Source organism: Cydia strobilella, chromosome 20 (genome assembly GCF_947568885.1).
Source record: "Cydia strobilella chromosome 20, ilCydStro3.1, whole genome shotgun sequence".
Lineage (NCBI taxonomy): Eukaryota > Metazoa > Arthropoda > Insecta > Lepidoptera > Tortricidae > Cydia > Cydia strobilella.
The window spans coordinates 11,895,423-11,918,414 of NC_086060.1; the positions used below are offsets into that span (position 1 = coordinate 11,895,423).

General features: G+C 35.9%; 2 protein-coding genes across 2 annotated transcripts; both read left to right on the forward strand.

Annotated features, from left to right (window-relative positions):
- Nucleotides 1–1,326: 1,326 nt before the first annotated feature.
- LOC134750678 (ionotropic receptor 75a-like) lies at nt 1,327–9,804 on the forward strand. The gene is made up of 11 exons (XM_063685911.1): nt 1,327–1,523; nt 1,649–1,806; nt 2,479–2,641; nt 3,287–3,479; nt 4,433–4,605; nt 5,362–5,597; nt 6,244–6,346; nt 6,689–6,876; nt 7,504–7,611; nt 8,223–8,389; nt 9,495–9,804. Exons 1-11 carry the CDS (start codon nt 1,370–1,372, stop codon nt 9,787–9,789), a joined length of 1,938 nt encoding a protein of 645 aa, XP_063541981.1. The 5' UTR covers nt 1,327–1,369; the 3' UTR covers nt 9,790–9,804.
- A 2,979-nt stretch (nt 9,805–12,783) lies between these two features.
- LOC134750677 (ionotropic receptor 75a-like) lies at nt 12,784–21,924 on the forward strand. Its single transcript, XM_063685910.1, has 11 exons — nt 12,784–12,934; nt 13,679–13,836; nt 14,790–14,952; nt 15,758–15,950; nt 16,775–16,947; nt 17,739–17,974; nt 18,822–18,924; nt 19,920–20,107; nt 20,494–20,601; nt 20,981–21,147; nt 21,599–21,924. Exons 1-11 carry the CDS (start codon nt 12,784–12,786, stop codon nt 21,903–21,905), a joined length of 1,947 nt encoding a protein of 648 aa, XP_063541980.1. The 3' UTR covers nt 21,906–21,924.
- The last annotated feature ends 1,068 nt before the right edge of the window (nt 21,925–22,992 follow it).

Genomic DNA, 22,992 nt, shown 5'->3' on the forward strand with positions numbered 1-22,992 from the left:
TAATTACATAATTAGGAGTTTAGCTCTTACATAAGTAGGAGTTCACCTGCAGCTTTCAAGGCATTACTTATGGACTCTGTAACTACGGATTCTCCCCATCTATTAACGGCCAGTGTTTATGTAAGTAGGTGGTAATTATACGCTTCCACTGCATTTTCTAGAACATTATCTATTACATGGCAAGTCTAGATATATTCAGATTTTAAAAACACGATACCAATATTAAATATTCATTACAATATTATAGAATTAAATTTAAAATAATTTGCCCCGGATCGTACCTGGCTCAAAGGTCCCCATTATTCCCGCTGTGTTTCCCCCGCTGAACTGCAATGGATACCTGCTGAACCAGATACGACCCAGAGCGAGGATAGCAGCGTCTTTCCGCAAAAGACTCTCTAATTCCCTGAAGAAGGAGCGAGTGTCTGAACCCCAAGGCCCAGTATATTATAGTCTCAATAGTCATCGGCACTTTGCGTGCTTAGACTTTGCCGCGGACTCCGCTGCCGAGCAGCTCAACCCGTGGTCTGCCTCAAATGGGATGCAGCGTAAGTGCTGACACAAGTTGCATCCTACAAAAGGCAGCGCCCCCTCCGCCACGGAATCAAGGTCAGCCCATCAGGCTTTTTACCGTCTGTGCGACTCAACCCCGGTGACTCCAAAACGCACGGCAATACCAATAGCCGATACCAAGGCCCGCCGCACGATCTCCTTAATCGAGTGATGTCTCGGGAACCGCCCTGCATACATCTGGCAACTAAGGCCGTGGTGCCCGTTTTTTTCAACCATTATCCCGCAACGGCAACGATGAGCCTCACATACCCTTACCCCCAACCTAAGAGCTGCTGAAATTCTTAACGAATCATTATCCAAGAGCGTCCTAAGCTGAGGCGAAGGCAAGATAAGATAAGATAAGATAATCGTTTATTTAATAAAACACGAGTTACATATAATATGTTAATACATATATACAAATTCAGTTTTGCATTTAATGATTATAACTGTTACAATGACATGTAAAGGCTTCAGCACAATTACTGTACGTTGATTAATTTGAATTACAAGTATTACAATACATTCGCAGTCGTAACACACTCTTACATATTGGAATCATTAATTTATAAATTCTGCATACGCTTCATTTTCTTCTGATAATTATTACCTTACACAGCCAAAGCCTTCTAGTTTGATCTTGTCTTTCGATGAAATAAGGTGTACCTCAAGGATACTGAGTCCTTGTCTATATCAAAGTTATTGTTACAACTTCATATACAACAGGGTTTTATATATTATGAAATGCAGCGTGACTCGATAAATGCTGATTTTCTTGTATTATACTCATATCAAGTTCTATAAAACTACCTATAAAATGTACAGACCTCTAACAATTTTTTGTGCAATTTTTGTATGTTCATCTTTTGCTTTATCAATTTCGAAAGAAAATGATATAAAAGTGATAGTTGATGTAATTCAATCTTTCAACAAACCATCTGATGTGATATCAAATTTATGCTGGATAAATAGTTAGTAATTATACAATAATTAACTATAAGTGAAATATTATATTCGTTATTAATAATATGTAACGTGATTTAACTAAATTTGTGGTATAGAAATGTTTATTAAATATAGTTATTAATTATTTCAGCTACTAAAAAGAAATTAACAATTAGTCTGAATGAAGCAAATAATCCAAGATCTATAAAATTTGTAAGCGTCTTACATGACAACGATCTTGTTTATCCAGAAAAGATTATATTCTTGATAGACGTCAGTTGCAAAGAAACTAAAGAGTTTTTAAATGAAGTAAGTTATATTTTCTATTTATATTCAATTACCAGTTTCATTAATATTTTCAAGCCTTTGATTTAATTTATTCACCAAGAAGCTAATTATGATAAGATAGTCACACCACTTGGCAGTAGACGAAGTAATTACTGGATGTTGTATTTATAAATGTTGCTATGTATTTTTCTTGCCCTGAAAATTTTCGGAGTTATCAAAGAGGCTGGTGGATGTGCCTGGGGACCGTAGGGCTGGCAGCTTCCTCGCACAGCGCATTAGTATTGCAATTCAGCGGGGTAATGCTGCCAGCATCTACGGCACTTTGCCGAGGGCTGAATTTTTATTTTAGTTTAGGTTTAGGACACTATAATTTAGTTATGTTAAGTTTATAAGTTTTGAAACTATATTTATATTTATTTCTTTCAATAAAATTTTCCTAAATTTTCTTGTCACTTCACCTATGATGTAACTGTAAATGTTGTATTATTGACTTGTGAAAGAGCCCTTGCGGCCTACATGCATTACCTATAAATTTTTGAGCGACCCCTAAAATGTATTTAAAAATTCAAAAAGAAAAAAAAACATTGGCTTTTAGTGACAGATACTACGTTAAAAATTAAAATACTTCGACGAAACAAGGATCACTTTAATAAAAGTACCGTCAACAACATTTAATCTCTTATCTCGTTTTAGGCTGCATCCCGAAAATATTTTGGGAGACCTCATAGATGGTTTATAATTAACAGACCAGCTAACGAAGTCAGAGTACCTCTTGAAATAGATAACATGCATATGCTACCAGATTCTGAAGTTTATGTCATGCAGTTAATAAATAATAGCTACAGCATTAATTTGAGTAAGTGACCAAAAATAATTAATCTGGACATATCCATAACTTATCCAGATCTAATTCATAACCTGTTATTAAAACCAAAGTAAGCCTGCGTAGGTTAATTTTACCAAACCTCGTAAATTGCGAATTAGCTTTCGTTGTAACTATACATTTTTTTTTATTCATGAAAAAATCAAATTGATATTAATAATTATAGCGTTTAAATCATCAATATTTTAAATTGTGTACTTATTGTATCTAAGGATCTCAGTAGGCCTTAATGAACGATCTCAGTGAACATATCAAGCTAAGTTTTTTTATACTTTTGATAAATGTGTAATGGTTAAAAAAAATCGGCCAAGTGCCAGTCGGAATCGCGCACCGAGGGTTCCGTACTTTTTAGTATTTGTTGTTATAGCGGCAACAGAAATACATCATCTGTGAAAATTACAACTGTCTAGCTATCACGGTTCATGAGATACAGCCTGGTGACAGACAGACAGACGGACAGACGGACAGGCGGACAGCGGAGTCTAATAGGGTCACGTTTTTACCCTTTGGGTACGGAAACCTAAAAACACACACAAGATGTTAATTGTTTTCCACAGAAGTAATAACTTATGTATTGAAATCTGTCTAAGACTTAACTGATTTGACTTCTGTTAACAGTATACAAAATACAGCCAAACCGTGAATGGATAATCGAAAACTACGGTAACTGGTCGACGGAAAACGGTCTCACCATTTCAAGACACGCCAAGGAGGCGTTGGTCATGAGACGGAGGAATCTTGCCAGGGCCAGCATCGTCACTTCGATGGTGATTAATGATAACGGCTCCTTTGCTGATTTGGAAGTCTTACAGTAAGAACTATCCTTATTTATGCTTCGTTTTAGTTTAATCTGTTTTAGGTACCTATTTATACCTATAAGACATTCTTACATAGATTGACTAAGTCCCACAGTAAACTCAAGAAGGCTTGTGTTGTGGGTACTCAGACAACGATATATATATTATTATTTTTATTTTATTATTATTATTTGTTAGTTTAATGGTGACCTTAATTTCTGTGACATGTTCTCAATTTTGTTTATTTATTTTATAGTTTTATAACGACCCATTCCTGGCGAATTTATTTTCTAAATAATTGTTTTTAATTTATTAAATGTTCATAATTCATAATTCTTTATTGCAACCATGGTACAGTATGGTAAATTATAATATACAATGTCTCACATGGACCCTGTAAGGGCACAGCATATCATCAATAGCTTACTCATAACATTTTATTATTATATTTTTTATTGTATGAATGTTTTTAATCTCTAATTTTGAATTTAACGAAACTGCTGACATACGATTGTAATTTAATAATTTTGAATGTAATTTTGATTGTCACTGTTATTTTTCATATTCAATTATTCATAATGTAAAAAACCGACAATCACAATATAAATTCCTAAGAATTTACCATGTGTAATTTTAAGTGCAATTGTATATTGTGAGATAAATAAATCATATCATATCATATATAATATACAAATACATAGAAAACACCCAAGACTCAGAAACAAATATCTGTGCTCATCACACAAATAAATGCCCTTACCGGGATTCGAACCCAGGACCATCGACTACAGGCAGGGTCACTATCCACTAGGCTAGACCAGTCGTCAATTACGATTTCAATACACAATTGAAATCGTAAATATATTTGTTATACCTTTCTATTGTTTTAATAACAAAACTTCCGTGAGACACAGACATATTAAATATATTAATAACGGGTCACTTTCTATTGTTCTTTAAAATGCAGATATAAACAAATAGACTCATTGGGAAAATGCGGCTACCACCAGCTGACTCCTCTCTACGAGTTCATGAACGCGAGCAGAGAGTTGATCATTACGGACCAATGGGGACATCGCGTCAACGGAACTTGGGATGGAATGGTTGGACAATTGGCTGACGGAAGAGCAGAGATTGCAGGTTTCAATAATTTATTTTAATCAGTGAAGGTGCGTATCCACTATAAACAATGTTCGGGATGCACTATTTCTGAAACACTGCAGATGTTTACAAAAACAATGTTCCAGCTCACATACTTAGTGTGGACGGTTTGAGATACAATGAACTTGGCGATAAACAATAGTATTTACCGCAACAGTTTCTGTTTCAGAGACACGTGGATTTCTATTTCTGAAACCGTGTTTTTATTTCTATACAAAATGTTTATAGTGAATATAGCTTTGTTGGAGACCTTTTTACTATTCTGCTAAATCGTTATTGCTGCAAGTTGCTATATGTTGGTTAATTAGTGACCAGTGGTTATTTACATTCTGATGATGACCGAAGCAGCATTACTGCAACTTTGCCACTGTAGCCTTGACACGGGTGATGTCACTGTTAATTTCTAATCTATTAATATTACTTAAGTATAAAAAATGTTTTTTATCATTCGCTAAACTTTTTTGTCTGCACAAATTGTATGTATTTTGGCGGTACACTTGTACATTTTATGCAATAAAGTTTAAATAAAGAAATTAATTTCTTTGTAACTAAATATCGTTACTGTCGTTATCGAATTGCTGATTGATTAGAACGTTCAATCCGTCACTCATTTTATCAAAGGTATTGATAGTGACATCTACCGCGTCAAAGCTGCAGCAGTTCTCATTTGAATATATTATAATCTTAATTGGAAATTCGCTGATGTCATTTGTATAAAAAAAGTTATTTTTACAGGCGCAATACTGTTTATAACAAAAGAACGTATGCAGATTGTAGAATACATGTCTCACCCCATGGAATCTGAGTTCAAGTTTTTGTTCCGGGAACCACCACTATCATATCAGAATAATTTGTACCTGTTACCATTTCATGCTTCTGTATGGTGTTGTATAGGATCATTTGTTTTGGTCCTGATTGTTGCCGTGTACATTAGTGCATATTGGGAGGCGAAGAAGGTAGCAGACGAAAAGGTAATTAGTTGAAATTTTTAAAAATGCTCTCGATTTGTTTTTCTGTTTATTTCATGTTTTTTTTAATGCTAGCAGTTTTATTCATTATTGTACTAAACTAAAGCTTACAGTTTACGTATGTGGGACTTCTATTGTTTTAATTTTCAATTTTAATTTTTAATTTTAAAATTTAATTTCAGTTTTTATTTTATTTTTTTGTGAATAACGATAAGATTAATTTTGAGTCATAATTGTATATATATGTTAGTTATGAGCCTTGCAGCTTGAAATACATGTTTTTATTTTTATTTTTTTTATGTTATATTTTATTATTGTATGGAATTTGAAATTGGCTAAATTACACAAATAGGTGTGGTTAAATTATTAAGGTGTGGATAAAATTAACTTTATTAATGTAGATGTCGTGGCCAAATCATTAGGAATTCAATTGATCATTTAATGATGTGGCAATAATTTCATGAAAAGATAAACTATGATTTGGCTGCGACATAAATACAATAATGTATGTATGTATGTATGTATAAACTCTTTATTGTACAAATACATAGAACACAAATATGGCACAGAAATAGGCAGTACAAAGGCGAACTTATCCCTTTAAGGGATAATCGTAATCGTGTGAATAACATATTTTGTAATTTTAAAGCACAAAGGCGATGATACAACAGTCTTGGTTCCAACTATAAGCGACGTGACGGTTTTTGTGATGTGCGCTATTTCTCAGCAAGGAAGCAACGTGGAGCTAAAGGGTCAGTATTTATACTGAAAACTTTTCAACATATTTTAAAACATTATAATTATACTAACTTCTATATGAAAATGGATAAAAACTATCCTTTGTCCTTCTCCGGGCCTTAAACTATCTTCATGCTAAATATCACTCGGTTATTAATGTTATTATGTATCGTAAACGTCTAAGAAGTTTTACTTCAATCGCGCGTAAAGATTACACGCACATTTAATGCGGTTCGCTGGTATCTTCTCGGGCCTGTCATATAGGATTAGAACCGGCGGTAGTTCTAGTTATTAAGATACATAAGTAAATTGTAATAATTATGCCTGAGTTGAAAAGTAAAAACTTTAACTTTCAGGTATGTTAGGCCGCTTCATGATGCTAATCCTATTCCTAGTATTCCTCTTCCTCTACACGGCGTATTCTGCAAGCATCGTGGTTCTGCTGCAGGCTAGCTCCAACCAAATACGTACACTCACTGATTTGCTTAATTCCAAACTGGAGCTTGGGGTTGAAGATACGCCTTATAATAGATACTGGTTTATGGTAAGTTTTGCGACTGCAGAAAATAATTTATATTTCTTGCAGCAATGACTTCATTATCTAGGACGTCGACTTTTTTTCATAGCTGGAAAAAAGTCTTTAGCCTACATAGCTGGAAAAAAGTAGGGCATTTGTAATTTGAATGTAACCTTTACGAGTCATACCCATGTTTATCTAAACATTAACATGGAAATTGTAAGGAAAATAAATATAAGTAATATTACCTATATATTTTTTCCTTACTAATTAGCAAAGAAAATGCCTACAATAATTTTGATCGGTAGGTACAATAACAATATATAGGTAGTAACATATTGATATTTGTTATTTGATATTTATTGAAATAAAATTTTACAGCATTACAGCCAAGGGGCGCCAATGCGCTGTAAAATTAAGTAATTAAAGCTATAGGTAATAAAGTTATACGATGAATATCACAATAATTAGCTTATGCTAGCTATGTTGATTCACAAAAACGTAAAAAATCTTTAACAAGTTTATGATTTTTGTCGGAAAACAAGTCGCAGTCAGGTGCAAAAAGATAAAAAAATTGTTGAGGAGTGTCCGAGAGCGGACGATTATGTAGGTACCACAAAGCTAACCTAATTTCTAATTATAAGTTTCTTTTAGAGTGAGAAAGAACCGATAAGACGAGCAATTTACGAGAAAAAAATAGCTCCAAGTGGATCTAAACCCAATTTCTTTGATCTGACGGAAGGAATACTGCAGCTACAAAAGGTGATTTAAAAAAAAGTTACTAGAATTCTAAGATTATTATAAGCAGCCTACATCTCTATAATCATAAAGCCGATATGTAAAGTCAAGGAAAAGAGAAGTTTAATGAGCATTATTAAAAATAGAAGAGGAAAAATGATCGGCCACCTGCTAAGACACGACGACTTCATCAGAAACATCATAGAAGGGAAAATAAATGGAAGGAGAGGTAGGGAAAGACCAAGAAAAAGTTATATGAGCCAAGTAAAGGAGCATGTAGGGGCCGTGTCGTACCCTGGTACGACACTAAGGGGCTGGCTTCGGATCGACCAAGGTGGAGACAGCTTCATCACGCTGCACCGAAGTCAAGATAAAATAAGAAAGTGCGATCTTGTAATGTATCGTCCGTACTGCGTCAGAAATGCTAAGTGCTATCAGGATCCTTTCAGTGTCATGGCAAATCATCATCATCATATCAGCTGTAAGTCCATAGATCTCCACAATGACCGGTCGTGAGTTTCCCTCGATCAATGTTTCTCTGCATATTATTTATATAGATTGTCGGCCCTTGTTGAAAGTCTCTTGCTGCGTCCTCAGTATCAATTACCCACTTTTTGGTACATGATTTATTTCAGAAACCATTTGCCTTTAACTGTAACTTGGGAGTTGCATACAAAGTAATGGAGAGATATTTCTACGAGCATGAAAAATGTGGACTTCAGGAAATTTCATATCTACAGGATAATAATCCATGGCAAGCAATTAAAAAAGGGTCACCTTATAGGGAGATTTTCAAGATAGGGTAAGTACTAACAGCAAACTACATGAGTATTATTGTGGAGTTGGCGGGACAATACTGCTGGCGGGACTGTCTGGAAGAAGCCTCCAATAGGGACTGGAGTCGTAAGGACAGACCTTTTTCTCTAGGCTAATAATAATAAATAAAAAATGCTATATGCTCCAGCGGTGGAAGTGAAAGATGCATATGACGTGGCGCACACCTCTCGACACCCCTGAGCCGCTCACACCGGTGTTACTCCTGGTCGTCTTTACGACGGCAGTTTCAGGGGCCCATCTAGTCAGCGACGAGTCTCCGCCTGCCTGGCAGCTTAAAAAACAAATTACAATATCTGCGCTGGTGCCTCTTTTTAAGTGAGAAGACACTCGTGCTAAGAGAGCACGACTCTTCGCATTGTATTTTAAGATCGATATGTGATTGATTATATGGTTTTATGAACCGCAACGTCTTGTTTTGTCATTTTTGTTTACGTAGCTGCCGCTTGGGGCTAATTCAAATTGCAGACGTACCTAATGAAACTTGTATCTTTATTATGTGTCTTCTGTATTATCTTTATGTCGCATTTTTTTTCTATTTATATTTGATCATTTTTTATATATACTATATGATTAGTAAATTTATTTCTGTCTATTGTATGTTTGTTATTTCTTTTTTGTTCATTATTTTTGTTACCTGTCCTGATTGTTTCTCCGGATGGTCTCATCGGAAGATTAGCTCTGGATCTTGCCAGCATCATGCGAGATGAGACCATATCGGGGCACCTTCTCCTTCCTATGTTTTTCTGTTTTGTATAATTTTCTCTTGTGTGTTTGTGCTTATGAGTAAATTATTTCTATTCTATTTTATTCTTAATATACGTACCTACAATACTTCTAAAAGTGTGAGGTCTCTCCAGCTGCTATTGGTATAAAAAGACTTACGTGGTTTTATAGAGCAGCAAGTGAAAATAGGGCACTTATAATATATGGTATGCCGTAAATTCGATATACCTAGTCATCTGCGTACCGTACAAGGTACCGTTCGGATTCAGACTACACCAGCAGTATTGTAGCACCTACCTTTAGTTTATGTTAGCTGGTCTCCTCTCTTACCTGAGCTACCTTTTCAGCCTCCTCAGAAATGCCGAGTTCGGCCTGAACGACCGCACCAACCGCATCATGTTTTCCAAGAAACCGGTCTGCTCCGTTCGTGGAGGCAGCTTCGTGTCGGTATCACTCGTCGACTGCTATCCTATTCTACTGCTTCTTCTATATGGGATGATACTAGGAGTGATGTTGCTGCTGGTTGAGATATTGCATCATCGGAAGATTTTGAACACGCGACCTTGTGGGGTTGGCAATGGTCAGAGACTTCTTGTAGACACCACACCTCGGTCTGAGCTTTCTGACAATGAAGTGCTATAACTCTGTTATCAGAAAAAGTGCACGTAGTATAAACAAAGATGCTAAATACCCCCTGACATAGTTATGCACTTTGCCTCACTAATGCATCACCATCTATCTTCACAATACCTACTGTTGTTTTGCATTTACGAAGCGCGTCACCGAAATGTCAATCTTAACCAAAACGAAACAGGATCGAAAATAGTTCGGCGCGTCATAATGTTGAAAATCACGACATCAGTCAAGTAGTAAGCTGGCGATATTTTAACGGGGAAGAGTAATTTTTGGGTACAATTCCACACAGCTATGTTTTCCATGAGCGCGATTCGGATCCAACAACTTGTTATTGTTTTGAACTGGTTTTAACACGACCTTGACGTATTTGTTGCTCAGTAAATTTTTCGGTTGCTAGTTTTCCTATAATTATTAAAGCTTAGAAATCAATAAATTTTGTTTTATTTACTGTTCATAAAAAAGGTGACCATACCACATAATATGTTTTGTTATTATTTGGAAAAGAAGGCAAAAGTCCATTATTATTTTGATTTCAATTGACTGTAGTACCAATGCATATTCTGAATATGAACGTTATCAGGTTAGAACGACGAAAAGAATTATTCATTTTAAATTAATCTAAACCCCTAATTAATTAATAGAGAGAAAATGAAGATATTTTTACGACTTTTACACACTATATACAAGCAAACAGATAAATACATCAATACAATAATCTCGTCACTACTGTTAGAAGTATTAGAACAAATTAAATTATTTTCAGAAAATACTGCCGCGATAGCAGAGGACGCTGGTTCGATTCCAGCCGGAGGCACTGGAGGCCTTGGTCACTTTGTCTTAGTATATGACATTTATTTCAGTTTATTTCATTTAATAATCTCGTCAACATAATAGGCTAATAAATATTAAAATATAATGTTTGAATGGAGATGCAAATGCGTCCATTGTGCGCGCCCGACGAGTGTGAGGCTGTTTGATAAATTACTTCACACGTCGATAAACTTTAATAAAATGCCGTCGTAACCGACTTTGAATAAGTTGGAAGATATTTTTCAACACACTCGTAATGTGGAACTTAACCGCTCTTAGAGCGGTTTTCTCATTGTCCGATCCGTTACCGGATGTCGGAAGGAAGTAAAATGTAAGATATATGTGTTTCTCTGTATTTATTTATGCATTTAATAAATCATTATAACTTAAAAACGATAAATAACGAAAAAAAGGCTGCTGTTTTTGCCATAGACTCCTTCCGACATCCGATATCAGAAAGGCGCTTGCGATAAATTCAGCCATGTCGGAGCACCCGTCAGCTGTCGGATCGATAATATTTGTTTGTGTGCGTATGCGTAGGCATAATTCTTGTTGTAGTGTGCGTGACCGCTAAAGACGGCGCCTGGGCGCGGCCCCGCGGCCTGACTACGCGGATGTCGGATCCTACATCCGATATCGGATCGGACAATGTGAAAACGCTCTTAGACTCATAATCCTAGATATAAAACCCGCGTGCTTGCTTTGTGTAATGACTTATAAAATCCCATTTATAATCGGGTCTATCGCGAATTTATTTTGTTACCTTTATTTACCGACGTCCCTAGTCTTGGTTCACGAACTGACTTGTTTAGGCGGATTGCTCTAAAGTTGGTTGTCACAGCGCCATCTGTTTCAGAGTGAGAAAAAACTGCTTAATCGACTGGAGGCCAAAGCGACATACGCTTTCAAATTTAAAAGTTATAACGTTTTGACGGACTTGCCTTGTAGACGGCCTTGTCCACCAGTTGAGTCACCTTAATTATGATGTTGAAATTATCCAATGGAAAAATATCATTTGTGTCAGGGGTTCGCCGCGGCTTGGTGCGCCGTAGACAGGGTAAGGCAATACGCGACGTAGAACATTACTTATGCACTCTGTAACGACGTACTCTCCCCATCTATTAACGGACAGTGTTTGTGCAAGTAGGCAGTAATTATACGCTTGCACTCCATTTTCTAGTGCATTATCTATTAAGTACCTGGCAAGTCTAGACATATTCAGGTTTTAAAAACACGGTACCAATATCAAATATCGTTCCGCTTGCACTCATAATTTGGAGGAAGAACTTATCGAGATTAGTAGTGTAATTCTCCAGACATTTGTTTAATGATTACAAATGTTACAATGAAAGGTTTAAGGCTTCAGCACAATAGGGTTATTTCCACATGTTGAATTTTATAACTAAATCTAGTCAATGAGGATATAATAAGAGTTATACGTTATTTATACGGAGTTATATCTATCTTTGATCTAGTTAAATAGATAGAAAATGAGCAATTTATTAAAATAAATCGAAAACTTAAAAAAATATTTGGGAATAATATATGAATACAAGACTTTTCAAAAAAAAATCGCTTCCAAATAAAATAAAAAAATAGTAACATTCGTTTCCTTACATTTTATTAAGTACATAAACGTAATATTTCACCGACATAATCGCAATTTCCTTGTTTTCCATGACTTCTTAGCAATAGCGACGTTACATGCTGACGTCACGATGTAATGCCAATTTGTTAGAAGCGTTTCGTCAGTAAAGTGCGGGTGCTAGACTTTGACCATTTGTGACTTTTGAATTGCTTCAAGGCAATGGGTCGTACAGACATTTGATCCTCAAAACAAACCTGATCGATTGATACCATTTATAAAAAATTGTGGAATACCCTATTGCTGTACGTTGATCAATTAGAATGACAACATATTCGCAGTCTTGACATGCTATTGGAATCATAAATTCATAATTTCTGCATACGCCTCATTTTCTTCGGATAATTATTAACTAACACAGTCAAAGCTTTCTAGTTTTATCTTGTCTTTCGATGAAATAAGGTATACCTCAAGAATACCCAGTCCATGTCTATACCTATCAAAGAAGTTGATGTTAAAACTTCGTATACGACAGGGTTTTATATATTATTAAATGCAGCGTGAATTAATAAATGCATATCAATTTATATTAATTAAATATGATAATGTATTCTGTAACAATTTTTTGTGCAATTTTTATATGTTCGTCGTTTGCTTTATCAATTTCGAAAGAAAATGATATAAAAGTGATAGTTGACGTAATTCAATCTTTCAACAAACCATCTGATGTGATATCAAATTTATGCTGGATAAATAGTTAGTAATTATACAATAATTAACTATAAGTGAAATATTATATTGTATTCGTTAAAAGGCGATTATGTATACCTAGGACAAATAGTCCAGTTAGGTAGATCCAACTTCGAGAAAGAGGTCACTCGTCGAATCCGACTCGGTTGGGCAGCGTTCGGGAAGCTCCACAGTATCTTTTCGTCCAAATTGCCGCAGTTTCTTAAGTCAAAAGTCTTTGACCAGTGTGTGTTGCCAGTGATGACATACGGATCTGAGACGTGGGCGCTAACGATGGGCCTCATAAGAAGGCTCAAGGTCACGCAAAGGGCAATGGAGAGAGCTATGCTCGGAGTTTCTCTGCGTGATAGAGTCAGAAATGATGATATCCGCAATAGAACTAGGGTCACCGACATAGCTCGCAGAATTGCAAACCTTAAGTGGCAGTGGGCGAGGCACATTGCTCGCAGAACTGATGGCCGGTGGGGCCGGAAGGTTCTGGAGTGGCGTCCGCGTACCGGAAGACGAACTGCCGGTAGGCCTCCAACGAGATGGAGCGACGACCTGGTGAAGGTCGCGGGAATTCGGTGGTTGCGAGCGGCACAGGATCGGTCGGAGTGGCGAGCCTTTCGGGAGGCCTATGTCCAGCAGTGGACGTCTATCGGCTGACATGATGATGATGATGATGATTCGTTAAAAGGAATATGTAATGTGATTTAACTTAATTTGTGGTACAAAATGTTTACTAAATATAGTTATTAATTATTTCAGCTACTAAAAAGAAATTAACAATTAGTCTGAATGAAGCAAATAATCCAAGATCTATAAAATTTGTAAGCGTCTTACTTGATAACGATCTTGTTTATCCAGAAAAGATTATATTCTTGATAGACGTCAGTTGCAAAGAAACTAAAGAGTTTTTAAATGAAGTAAGTTATATTTCACTAGACTTTTATTGACCGGGATATAGACCTATAGACTTTTGTATTATTTGAGAGCTCCCGATATTTCGACGCAGTTACTTCGTCTGCTTGGAATCAGTAACAGCAGCTAGAGCAGCGGTTCCTAACCTGGGGGTAATTACCCCCGTGGGGGTAAAACTGGCATTTGACGGGGGTACCTATCTATAAGAAAAAATATTAATGATTATAGAGGAGGGGTAAAATCGAGTTCCCTTGTTAGTCAAAGGGGTCATAGTACTAAAAAGGTTACGAACCACTGAGCTAGAGTAAGTTTAGCGCCTGGATAAAGTGTAATAGCAATCATTCAATTTGAGCATAAGCTTAATTGCTTGACTTAAATTATCTGGCAATTCATTAAATCTCTTAATTTTACCCCCCTCTTTAGCGAGGGTCTCAAACTATCTCTATGCCAAATTTCAACTATATCGGTTCAGCGGTTTAAGCGTGAAGAGGTAACACACAGAGAGTCAGACAGACTTTCGCATTTATAATATTAGTATGGAAGTATGGATTGATATTCAATTACCAATTTCATTAACATTTTCAAGCCTTTGGTTTATTTTATTAACCAAGAAGCTAATTATGATATGATCGAGTAGTCACACCACTGGCAGAGTCACTTCACTTCCTCTGAAGTAATTACTGAATGTTGTATGTATTTATAAATGTTGCTATGTATTTTTCTTGTAAACCACCTATGATGTCACTGTAAATGTTTATTGACTTGTGAAAGAGCCCTTGAGGCACATGTTGAGGCCTATACATTTTTGAGTGACCCCTAAAACGTATTTAAAAAAAAAACATTCGTTTTTAGTGACGGCAGAATATTACATTAAGCGGTTGTCCCGTAGAAAAAAAATACTTCGAAGAACCACCCTAATAAATGTACTGTCAACAGTTAATGTCTTATCTTGTTTTAGGCTGCATCCCGAAAATATTTTGGGAGACCTCACAGATGGTTTATAATTAACAGACCAGCTAACGAAGTCAGAGTACCTCTTGAAATAGATAACATGCATATGCTACCAGATTCTGAAGTTTATGTCATGCAGTTAATAAATAACAGCTACGGCATTAATTTGAGTAAGTGACCAAAAATAATTAATCTAGACAGATCCATTACTTATCCAGATCTAATTCATAACCTGTTATTAAAATCAAAGTACGCCTGCGTAGGTTAATTTTACCAAACTTCGTAAATTGCGAATTAACTTTCGTTGTAACTATATTTTTTTATATTGTTATGTTGTAAGTGCCACTATTACTGCATGAAAAAATCAAATAATTATCTATAATTATAGCGTTTAAATCATCAATATTGTAAATTGTGTACCTACTTATTGTGTCTAAGGATCTCAGTAGGCATTAACGAACGATCTCAGTGAACATATCAAGCTAAGTTTTTTAATAGGTATTCGTTTGTGATAAAATGTGTAATATTTTTATTACAAGCTTTTATTTAACTTGCAATGTACCTATGTAAGTATGTAATGTATGTAAAATGTTTGTAAGGGTCAAATCTTGCAAGTTAAATTTGACCCACTTCCCGGTTTCCGATGAAGCTGAAAATTTGCATACATATGTAAGTCGTGTGACAATGCAATATTATGATACCATCGAGCTGATCTGATGATGGAGACAGGAGGTGGCCATAGGAACTCTGTGATGAAACAACGCAACCTAATTGTGTTTGGGGTTTTTAGAATTGTCTCGATGAGTATTAGTTGCCTGTGGAAAAAAAGTACAGTCAGCGATAAAAGCTTGTACCAAACATGAAATTTTTGCCAAAATCTTATTAATTATATACACAAGATGTCAACTGTTATCCACAGAAGTATTGTATTGAAATCTGTCTAAGACTCATAACTGATTTGACTTCTGTTAACAGTATACAAAATACAGCCAAACCGTGAATGGATAATCGAAAACTACGGTAACTGGTCGACGGAAAACGGTCTCACCATTTCAAGCCACGCCAAGGAGGCGTTGGTCATGAGACGGAGGAATCTTGCCAGGGCCAGCATCGTCACTTCGATGGTGATTAGTGACAATGGCACCTTTGCTGATTTGGAAGTCTTACAGTAAGAACTATGTTTGTTTTATAATAATTTTCTTATTTATACTTCGTTTTAGTTTAATTTGTTTTAGGTACCTATTTATAGTTATGACTGACAACAGCTTCCTTGCTGATTTAGAAGGCTTACAGTAAGAACTATGCTTTATATTTCTTTACCTATTCATGTTTTTTTTGTTTACATTATTAATTCATTTTAAGGATTATTAGTGTTTTTTTCATTTTTTTTATTTTGTTTTGTTTTATTGCTAAATAAAATACGAGTACATAATAATTCTGTATCTGGAAATATTATACTATCCACAGATTATATAATATTATACTTACTATCTTTCAAAAAAAGGAATAAGGCTACATAGATACTTACATAATTATGTATTCAATTACTTATCCTAAACGTGACGTTCGCATGTCAACTGCAGCTGCATTACTGTTGCGGTGTCGTTGTTGCCGTCTGTCATCGTTGCTGTATCCGTCAATTTCCTTGATAAAATGATTGACTTTCATTGGCGCATTACTGCCTCTATTATGACGTTTATTCCGTCACTCAATTTAACAACAGGCGGGCCGTATGCTTGTTTGCCACCGACGTAGTATAAAAAAAAAAAACAAAGAAATCGACAGATACAGCGGCGGCAACATCCGAAAGTCAACTTAATTACCCACGCGTCCCAGCCGAATTTTCTTTGAATGTGTCTAAGATAAAATCAGCTAGAAATTCAACTAGTAAAGTTATTAAAAACAATCTTCAATTATCAAATTTACTTGTGCTTGCAACAATAGGCAGTTTCGTAAATTTTTAATACCTTTCTATTGTTCTTTAAAATGCAGCTATAAGCAAATAGATTCAGTCGCAAAAATCAGCTACCACCAGCTGACTCCACTATACGAGTTCATGAACGCGAGCAGAGAGTTTGTCATTACGGACCAATGGGGATATCGCGTCAACGGTACTTGGCACGGAATGGTTGGACATTTGGCTGACGGAACAGCAGAGATTGCAGGTTTCAATAATTTATTTTAATCACTTAAGGTGCGTATTCACTATAAACAATGTTTGGGATACACTATTTCTGAAACACTGCAGATGTTTACAAAAACGATGTTTCTGCTCACATAATGTGGACTGTTTGAGATATAATTAACTTGGCGATAAACAATATTGTTTACCGCAACAGTTTCTGTGTTTCAGAGACACGTGGATTTCTATTTCTGAAGTCGTGTTTCTACACAAAATGTGAATACGTGGCTTTACTTTGCGGAGTTCCATAGCTTTGTTGATGACCTTTTTTCTTTTCTGCCAAATCGTTGTTGCTGCAAGTTGCTATTTATGTTGTTTAATTAGTGACAACTGATGGTTATATACATTCGGATGATGACCGAATCAGCATTACTGTTGCAATTTTGCCACTGTAGCCTTGACACGGGTCACTGTTAATTTCAATAAATATTACTTAAGTATAAAGTTTGCTTTAGTAAAAAATCATTCGCTAAACTTTTTGTCCGCACAAATTGTATGTATATGTTTGACTGGTAGAGAATGCCATTTGGCATTGAGTCCGTCATTTGTACACTTGTACATTTTATGCAATAAAGTTTAAATAGGAATTATTTTTCTTGTAAATATCGTTACTGTTGTTATCGAATTGCTGATTGATTAAAACGTTCAATCCGTCACTCATTTTATCAAAGGTATTTATAGTGACATCGTCAACGCTGCAGCAGTTCTCATTTGAATATAACCTTAATTGTAAATTCGCTGATGCCATTTGTATAAAAAAAGTTATTTTCACAGGTGCAGTATTGTTTATAACCAAAGAACGTATGCCGCTTATAGAATACATGTCTCACCCCATGGCATCTTCGATCAAGTTTTTATTCCGGGAACCACCACTATCCTATCAGAATAATTTGTACCTGTTACCATTTCAAGCTTCTGTATGGTGTTGTATAGGATCATTTGTTGTGATCCTGATTATTGCCGTATACATTAGTGCATATTGGGAGGCGAAGAAGGTAGCACACGAAAAGGTAATTTGTAGAAACTTAAAAACACAAGCTTTCGATATTTTTTCTGTTTATTTCCTGTTTTATATGTTAGCACACAATGTAATTCATTATTCTACTAAAGCGGGCTTATGTATTGCCCGATTTTTTTTTCTACTGCAGCATACTAATTTTATCGTAATAATAATTATAATAAGCCCGCAGAGCAGCTTGTGGCGAGCTGAATGGGAAGTAACGTCCCTTGGGTCCCATACCCCCGGGAGTCGGTCAGGCCCCTTGCCTGCTTGCCTTCATTGGCTGGCTGGAGTGAACACTGAGCAGGGGCCGCAGAACTCATCTCTGGCTTGCCTTTACTGGCCGTGGTCCGGCCGTCGTGTCAGAGCTAAGTAATATGCTCGCAGGGTGGAAGTGAAATAATATATTCTATTCTATTCATAAGACGCGAGTTGGTACGGTGGTGTTAGTGTTTACAGCCACTGGGTAGAAAGCGGTGCACACGGTCACTCCGTGTGAGCGGCCGTTTTCGGGGATCCACATATTCCATATTGTGAGTTGGCGAGTCACCACCTGTTAATTTTTTCGTGTTTTTAGGGTTCCGTGGCCAAATGGCAAAAAGCGGAACCCTTATGGATTCGTCATGTCTGTCTGTCTGTCCGTCTGTATGTCACAGCCACTTTTTTCCGAATCTATAAGAACTATACTGTTGAAACTTGGTAAGTAGATGTATTCTGTGAACTGCATTAAGATTTTCACACAAAAATAGAAAAAAAAAACAATAAATGTTGGGGGTTCAAAAAAAAATGGTCAAAATCTACGATCTGGGCACGACAATAATAATACTTGTGTTAATAATAAATATGTAATTTTGCAGCACAAAGGCGATGATACAACAGTCTTGGTTCCAACTATAGGCGACGTGACGGTTTTTGTGATGTGCGCAATTTCTCAGCAAGGTAGCACTGTGGAACTAAAGGGTCAGTATTTGTACTGAAAACTTTTCAACATACAAAACATAACTATAGTACGCTATAGCTTCTGCCCGCGACTTGTCTGCGTGGAATGATGATGATGACTGATAAAAACTATGATTTCCCGGGCCTCAAACTAACTCCATACCAAATTTCATCAATGGGTTCAGCGGTTTCAGTGTAAAGAGATAACAGACGGATAGAGTTACTTTTGCATTCATAATATTAATAGGAAACGCCTCATTATTACGTAGAGATTAAAATACCTCATGTTGCTTGTTACTGAGCATATATCTAATACCACGTTTTGTCTTTCTTAGATTATGTTTAAAAATGTCATGATCCTTTTTGTCTCTATGGTTCCTAATATTTATGTCAAAAGGAAACTATCCGTTCGGTATCGCACACCCATTAAAGTATTTTTATTCAGTCTTTTATGTATTATTATTTTTAGTTTTCAAATTATTTGTACCATTACACAATTGACGCACCTCCACTAAACCAACTGGTCTGAAAACCAGCGCCGGGCATCTCGGCCCGGCATACGCTGAGACTGGAAACCCTTTGCCCAATATATTCAAATTTGTTTTGATTGTACCTATAAATTAATAATTGTTTTTCATTTTTCTACTTTCATGTAATTTTATTTGATTTTCTTATGTACTTCTGGATATGTAGCAATAAACAAATATTATTCTTATTCTATTCTTAAAACTAACTTATTCTTTAGCTAAACCAGATTCGCGTCATTAATTTTTTTTCTCTTCTGCTCGTACATCCATTAATTATTATTATTTTATTAGTCATTTAATCATTTCAGGACGTACGTATTTAAAGGTCTAAGTTTTGATTTATATATTTTATTTATATGCGTCTCGTCGAGTTTCTTGCGCCGGTATATTTTCGGGACTGTCATGTAGCGTTGAACCGGTAGTAGTTTTTGAGATACATACATAAGTGCATTGTATGGCCTGAATTGAGAAATAAAAACTAACTTTCAGGTATGCTAGGTCGCTTCATAATCCTAATCCTATTCCTAGTATTCCTCTTCCTCTACACGGCGTATTCTGCAAGCATCGTGGTACTGCTGCAGGCTAGCTCCAACCAAATACGTACACTCACTGATTTGCTTAATTCCAAACTGGAGCTTGGGGTTGAAGATACGCCTTATAATAGATACTGGTTTATGGTAAGTTTTGGAGGATGAATATTAAATTTAATTTGCGACTGCAGACAATTGTTATTCTTATATTTTTTGCAGCAATAACTACATTATCTAGGACGTACTTTTTTACATATTTCTTCCAGCTATGTAGTCTAGGCATTTATAATTTTAATGTAAACTTTGTGAGTCATACCCATGTTTATGTAAAAATTAACAAGAAAATTATAAGGAAGAAAATATGCTTTATTTTTTTTTCATCCTAAATAATTCCGAAAGTTAAGAACAAAGGTAAAGCAAATGCCTAGAATAACTTTGGTCGGTAGGTACAAATTAAAATAGGTAGTTGTTTGTTTGTCATGTAAATACCACAATTACACTTACCTATTTTCTAATTATAAACTTTCTTTTAGAATGAAAAAGAACCGATAAGACGAGCAATTTACGAGAAAAAAATAGCTCCAAGTGGATCAAAACCCAAGTTCTTTGATGTGACGGAAGGAATACTGCAGCTTCAAAAGGTGATAAAAGCAAAGCATAAGTAGCCTAGACCTTTAGAATCATAAAGGCGATACTTATGTTAGAAAGTTAAGATAAAATACGAACGAGCGATTCTGTAATTAATATGTGTCCGTACTGCGTCTTCTGTGTCAGAAGCTTTACCAGGATACTTTATAGTTTCATGGCAAATCATCATCATCATATCTGCCGAAAGTCCATTGCTAGACATATATTGGCCTTCCCTTTAGATCTCCAAAATGACCGGTTGTGAGTTGCCCTCGAGCAATGTTTCCCTGCAATATTATTTAAACAGATTGTCGGCCCTTGTTGAAAATCTTCTGCTGCGTCCTCAGTATCAATAACCCCTCAAGGTAATTTTTGGTACATGATTTATTTCAGAAACCATTTGCCTTTAACTGTAACTTGGGAGTTGCATACAAAGTGATGGAAAGATATTTCTACGAGCATGAAAAATGTGGACTTCAGGAAATTTCATATCTACAGGATAGTAATCCATGGCAAGCAGTTAAAAAAGGGTCACCTTATAGGGAGATTTTCAAGATAGGGTAAGTACTAACAGCAACCCTCATGAGTATTATTATGGAGTTGGCGGTACAATTATCGATATTCCTCTGCGATTGTCTGAAATAAGCCTCCAATAGTGACTAGTTTGCGTCACAGGTCATAGGCCTTTTGCTCACCAGTAAGCACACATATCATATCTATAGGCTAATAATAATATCAAATTTTTGTGTTTTACTCATACTCATACTCATACTCATTTATTTATAAGAATATTTCATATTACACGTCATAATTGGATTTATTTAAGATCGATAAGTGATTGATTTTATGTTTTTATGAATATTGCAGCGCCTACCTTCATTTTGTGCCAGCGTGAGTACTATAGCGCAAACCCTCTCGTAATGAGAGAAGACGTCAGCATTGACACTTTTTACATTTATTAGTATCTCTCAATGACTATTGTCTCCTCTCTTACCTTATTTACCTTTCCAGCCTCCTCAGAAACGGCGAGTTCGGCCTGAACGACCGAACCAACCGCATCATGCTCTCCAAGAAACCGGTCTGCTCCGTCCGTGGAGGCAGCTTCGTATCGGTGTCACTCGTCGACTGCTATCCTATTCTACTGCTTCTTCTATATGGGATGATACTAGGGGTGGTGTTGCTGCTGGTTGAGATATTGCATTATCGGAAGATTTTGAACACGCGACCTTGTGGGATTGGCAATAGTCAGAGACTACTTGTAGACACCATACCTCGGTCTGAGCTTTCTGACAAGATGCAAGAAGCTGAAGTGTTTTAAAGTCAAGGAAGTCCATGGAGGCAGCTAGTGTAAGACTACACTACAGTTGACTTCTGTACTAAGTATTTTTTCTTCTACTTCTATATGGGATGATACTAGGAGTGGTGTTGTTGATATTGCATCATCAGATTTTTTTAAATACATACCGATACGCCTTATGGAAAAAGCAAAAGTCAAAGAATACTTGTAGATACCACACCTCGGCTTGAGCTTTCTGACAATGAAGTGCTATAACCCTATTATCAGAAAGAAGTGCACGTAGTATAAACAAAGATTCTAAATATTTATGCTGATATATTTATACACTTTGCCTCACTAAACAAGCATCTATCTTTACAATACTGTTGTTTTGCATTTACGAAGCGCGTTACCGAAAGGTCAACATTAACAAAAGCGAGATAGGATCGAAAATAGTTCGGCGCGCCATAATGTTGAAAATCACGACATCAGCCAAGTAGTAAGCTGGCTATATGTTAATGGGGAAGAGTAATTTTTGGGTACAATTCCACACACGCTATGTATTTCAAGATTGAACAACTTGTTATGATTTTGAACTGGTTTTGAATAATTTGATACTCTTACGACCTGGACGTTACTATAATTATTAAAGCTTATTAGAAAGTAAGAAATTTTGTTTTATTTAATTCTCATAAAAAAAGTGACACACACTAGTATTATGTTTTGTTATTATTTGGAAAAGAACGCAATAGTGCATTAATATAGTTTGATTTAAATTGATTGTATCTAACCTGTAGCCGAAAATAATATTATGAAACGTACCTACTCGTATCCCGAAATGTTGTCAGATTAGAACGACACAATATTTTTTTCAGTTTAAATAAATCTAAACCCCTAAGAATGTTTTCAGATTGTCCGATCCAATATCGGATCCGATCCTACATCCACAAAATAATGCATAAACATTAAAATAGACCTAGTGTTCCAATGGAGATACAAATGCGTCCATTGTGTGCGCCCGACGAGTGTGAAGCTATTTGATAAAATTCCTTCACACGTCGATAATCTTCAATAAAATACCGTCGTAACCGACTTTGAATAAGTTGGAAGATATTACGACCGGTCTGGC